This window comes from Acyrthosiphon pisum, chromosome X (genome assembly GCF_005508785.2).
Source record: "Acyrthosiphon pisum isolate AL4f chromosome X, pea_aphid_22Mar2018_4r6ur, whole genome shotgun sequence".
In the NCBI taxonomy this organism is placed as follows: Eukaryota; Metazoa; Arthropoda; class Insecta; order Hemiptera; family Aphididae; genus Acyrthosiphon; species Acyrthosiphon pisum.
The window spans coordinates 37,336,327-37,341,370 of record NC_042493.1 but is presented as its reverse complement, the minus strand read 5'-3'; the positions used below and the strand labels follow the sequence as shown (position 1 = coordinate 37,341,370).

Here is a 5,044-nt window from a genome sequence, read left to right as displayed (position 1 = left end):
CCCACATTTCTGCCAAGTCCCCCCAGTTCAAAAGTCAGTTATTAGTACTGAGCATAAATAATTTTTAGAAAATATTATAGGAGGGGCTTTAGTCCCCTCAAAATAATTTGTCTATTTGCGCCTATGGTCATGCTCATCCATGTTGATGAAAACTGGAGACTGGCTATGTATTTCGGCCAGACGTCGATTATACTCATCTCCTCCATATACCGGAGTACTCGGTGATGAATTATTTGACATCTAAAAATCGGATTATATGTAATTCTTAAAATATCTTACGAATAATATAAAACAAAATACTTACATTTTTACCGGTAATGATTATCACAAACGAAATATAAAAATTATAAATACCTACTATGATAAATAAAAATATTATATAAGTAGATAAATCCGTATCTGAATATCTGTTGAGAAAAACTGTAAACGCAAAATGTGTGTACACCGGACAAAAGACTGGATACACACTGATCGACCAGCCACATGGGTAAGGTACCGACCGTCCGTTGATGTCAAACATTGTTTGTTGAAGTAGGTAGTTTTTTTTTTCAACTATTTAGAGAAACACGATGCTAGGTGAAAATAGATATTATGTTAGTAAAGATAGTGAGCATATAGTTTTTCTGAAATAATATAAACTGATGTATGGTAATAAGGAAAATATTATTTATAAGTTCATTTTTAGTTCAGGTTTCTTATTCTATGTAGTATAAAACGAGAAGTGTCGAAGTCGAAATCTAAGTAGGTAAGAATGGTTAGGACATTTAACGTCCAATCCATTTTTAATTTTTCCCTAATGCGTTCGGAATCAAAAATCGCAATTCGCCTGAGTCCATATAGTAACTGCATAATGATATACTGGGTATACCTCCTGATCGTTCTAGATGAGTGTAATAACTCACGAAACGATAGTTGAATCTATAATAAATTATCTGATATTAGTAAATCTAATCATATTATCTACAATATTTGAATATTCGTACGTTTAAACTTACTATAACCTCATCTTCAGGAATCGATCGATCATAATGACTTTCACGCATCAACATACACAAAACTCTCATTTCTACATTACACCGTACAGAAACCGATCTCGCATGTGCTGACCATATCCTCTTTTGAGGATATGACCTGAATTATTTATAAGTGAATATTCTTGATGCAACCGTCTTGAATAAATTATAGTGTCAGGGTTAGCTGACCGAACGACCGGCGGCTCAATTATCTCACTGAATAAAAAAATATGTATATATAAATATATATCAAAATAATTTAAAATTACTAACACTTACGCATTTTGCAAAATTCGTTCGTTAGGTGAGATGTCGTCTTCGAGAATTATACGACACATAATTATTTAGTTAATATAAAAAAATTAAAATAAAAGTAATCAAAAGGAATAAATATCACAAATGAAGGGTACAACGTTAAAAATACGACTGGGTTTCTAGGTCACCAGTGGTGGCGTGAACATTTTTCATTCATGAGACAAAAACGTTTTTAGGGATTGTTTGCGCACCGTCACGGAGCTATTGAACCTTTGGTCGTTAGCTGGCCGTACGACACTTGCGGCGGGTATGTGCAAGCTGAAGTGACCTGTGTGTGTAAGAAGAGTAAGGTAACCTAACAACTTACATTACTATTAAATAAGCGAACACGAATTGAAGGTGTGCACTGGTGGCACTGAACAACTGTATTGTTACAAGGTAGAAAATAGTCAAGACAATAGTGTTATAAACGGGGGGGTATGATCATACCGTACAATGACCTACTGACGGGGAATGGCGATGTATAAATATATACTAGGTAAACAATAACAAAATAAATCTTATCTGCCGGTGGTGGTGGTGACAATGTCCTGGACTGATAACAGCTGACTCCTGGACACGACGATGACAACACTGGTACCAACTGACAGCAACACGATGGGAACGGTGCACCGTTCGAACGCACCGGGCGATGACCGGAATTGGCACACCTGACTGGTGCGGCGCTCGCGGCGTAACGGCGTACCACCGGGTGCAGTGGAAAATTACGGGAAAAACCCGAATTCGGCCGATCGCGACCCACGATGGATCAGCGAAAGGGGACGCACTTAACGACGCGATAAGCGTACACGGTATAACGCACGAACGCGATCGCCGATTATTCACGCGTACGGTGATGGACGACAAGGGGGTCCGAACACGCACTACGGTGGATGAGCCTAGAAACGACGTTACCTAAGTCAGTAACGGACTGGCACGTTGACACACGTGGAGGTCGAAAACGGCCGAGTACAAATGAAACACAATGAGCGGAAAACGCGCGTATAAAAAAAAAATAGCGTGTGCGCGGAAAAAGAAAACGTGGTCGACGGACAGATCCGGACACAACATCAACGACAAAGACGGCGCGGGTACGAAAACGACAATTCGACCGGCCAAGCACGGACGTGCCGAGAGAACTCGTTGACGATCGCAGCCCGCGGCTGGCAGCGCGATCACGGGTGGGTGAGAGGGACGGGGTTCACGGTCGCGAATGTTCGACACCCGACGCGATGCCCCGCGGAGCAGAAACGCCGGTGCACAAACAGGGATTACCCACCCTCAAAAGAGTTTACGAGTGTCGAGTACATTTATAATAATAGGTACACACTACACACCATAGAAAAGTAATAAACATTACCACCCACATCTACCCACCCACCTAAATCGCCATGAGACCCGGGTCTCATAAAACTCTTGTCACGTCGCCACTGTTCTAAGATATTACATGCAGGGCGGCGGTGATGACGAGCAAGGATGAGCAATGGGCGGCGGGTTTGGGTGGTGAGGTGGGGTGGGGTAAAATATACGTCACGAACGTGCGCGATCGGGCGGCGGCCATGACGAGCAAGGTTCAGGGTTCGGGGGTTCAGCAAGGATCAGTAAGGTTCGGGGGTTCGGCGGTCTGAACTCTCTATTTTATACTACTATCATTTACATTTAAATTTTTTTACTGAATAATATTAGTTTTTACAGATTTGGTTGTGCCTGGAATGTGAGAGCAAAGTGTTGGTTTTCATTCATTTGTAAAAGTTGATGGAGGTGTAAAAGATTCCTTGGAGTTGGGGGGGAATATGGATTTTCTTATTTGGCGCATTCTCTCTGTGGCTTGGAGGTATGTATAATTGTATGCTCCTTCTGGACAACTGAAAATTAATTTATAACAATGATAGTAATTACTGTTGAAATTTATCAAAATAATTATTGTATTAAACATTACTTTTTAATTGCTTGCATGTATAATGCTTCAGCTGAATAAGGTGTAGGACTATGAGCTACACACTGTTCTGCAAAAATGTTCCGTAATTCCCTCATGGGTGTGTCATCTCTCCTTACTCTATGATCATGTCGCTTCTTGATGAAAAATGCATTGTCATTCAAATTTACCGATATCGATCCTGTTGCTGGACATCCACTCTTGTATTCCTTGCATCTCACATAACTGAACAATACAATTAAATAAAACTTAAATTTCTTCACACAATTGTATTATTTAAACTGGTGGAAATTATTAAATTTGATAATGGTTTCTAATAATGAGTGGAAATGGGATAAATGAGATGGGTGGTCAAATGATCCGTGTTGTTAAGGATTTGGGATCTTATACATAAGGGGGCTTAATAATTTAATATAATTATAACACCACATATCACTTGAGTTTTTTAAAAGGTGTCAAATTATCTGTGTTATGTGTTAGGGATTGGGGATATTATAGGTACTAATTTTTAACTGCTAGGGGCTTACATAACTAATTTAATTATAATAACACAGATATTTTGAAACATCATCGACATAGAGATCCCTAACTATAGTTCTCTTAGGCACCCCAGCCCCTACGTCCTTCCCTAATTCAGCCGTTGGAGTGCCAGCCCCCGTCACTATAAACAACTGTCGTCTGTGGGTGTCACTACCGGCACTTTACGGTAGACAATATCCGGAACGGATTGTCCGGATACTTTTCCGAAGGGGTAGTGCACCCTGGTGTCGAAAACGTGTAGTAATGGGGGCGGGTTTTCCGCATTGTGATAGTTTTCTCTTGGCATAGTACTGATCCTCCGTCAGTAACCAGTCCATCTGATAATAAAAAAAATAAATTAATACATGAACAATTCAAAACATAGGGGCACAATATTTTTTTTATTACTATTTTCGACATCACCCAATGAGGTATAGCATTTAGGATGCGTTTTTTTTTAAGTGGTATCCCCGTAGGCCTAGTCCACTGACGTTACCACGTCGACAGTTTTGTTTAATGTGGTGTCCCCGTAGGCCTAATCCACGTAATCTCGATTGCGATCATACATGAGTTAGCCGAATCTCACGAGTCCCTGAGACACGCCAGCCTCGTGCATTTTAGCACGAGTTTGGGTGACTTTTGGAGAACGTGGGTCGATATCACCCACGTACCTCCAGTCACTTCTAAAAAAAAAAATTAATATAATATCCGTAGAACAATAAAATGTAAAAAAATTATACATACAGCTGTAGTGATCGCCGTGCAGGACACGTTGAACACTAATACAATAATTATTTAACGACGTCGCACGTTCGTCGTTGTCTTGAGTCGTTGATGAGAAAGATAGGTGATAATTATAAACACTTTTTAGACTTTTTAAAGATAACAATAATTTAACAATTTATTATTACAAATTCAAATACACAATAATTATAAGCACTGTCGTAAGCTTGTTAGACCTACGACGAGGGCTGACTATCTTCTAAGTAATGGTAGGCGCTCTACCCGTATTTATGTGGGTTCTAACAATGACGTACTAGTGGCGTGATAGCTGGATTCTGATATTACTTCCCTACTAATGTCGAATTGCATTATTGTGGAACTAGGTAAAACAACTTGTTGTTTTCACCTCTGACCCACACTTCCCGTTATATGCCTACATTACCTATTATAAATTATACTAGATGTATAATATCTACATGATTAATATCATATTATAGCTGAATCACATTAATGTGTGATTAGCTATAACAAATTGTTGTTTTCGCCTTTGGCCTACGTT

The 5,044-nt window shown here is 39.6% G+C and overlaps 1 protein-coding gene across 1 annotated transcript; it reads right to left on the bottom strand.

The window, feature by feature from the left end:
- Positions 1 to 539: 539 nt before the first annotated feature.
- On the bottom strand, positions 540 to 1,452 carry LOC115033296. The gene is made up of 2 exons (XM_029485612.1): positions 996 to 1,452; positions 540 to 918 (listed from the first exon to the last, which is right to left on the bottom strand). Exons 1-2 carry the CDS (start codon positions 1,062 to 1,064, stop codon positions 682 to 684), a joined length of 306 nt encoding a protein of 101 aa, XP_029341472.1. The 5' UTR covers positions 1,065 to 1,452; the 3' UTR covers positions 540 to 681.
- Between the last annotated feature and the right edge of the window lie 3,592 nt (positions 1,453 to 5,044).

Bases quoted from the DNA above. Each gene is read 5' to 3' on its own strand.
- LOC115033296 (XM_029485612.1), bottom strand. From the start codon at position 1,064: ATGAGAGTTTTGTGTATGTTGATGCGTGAAAGTCATTATGATCGATCG. The intron at 919-995 runs GTAAGTTTAAAC...AATTTATTATAG, and splicing joins TTCCTGAAGATGAGGTTATA to ATTCAACTATCGTTTCGTGA.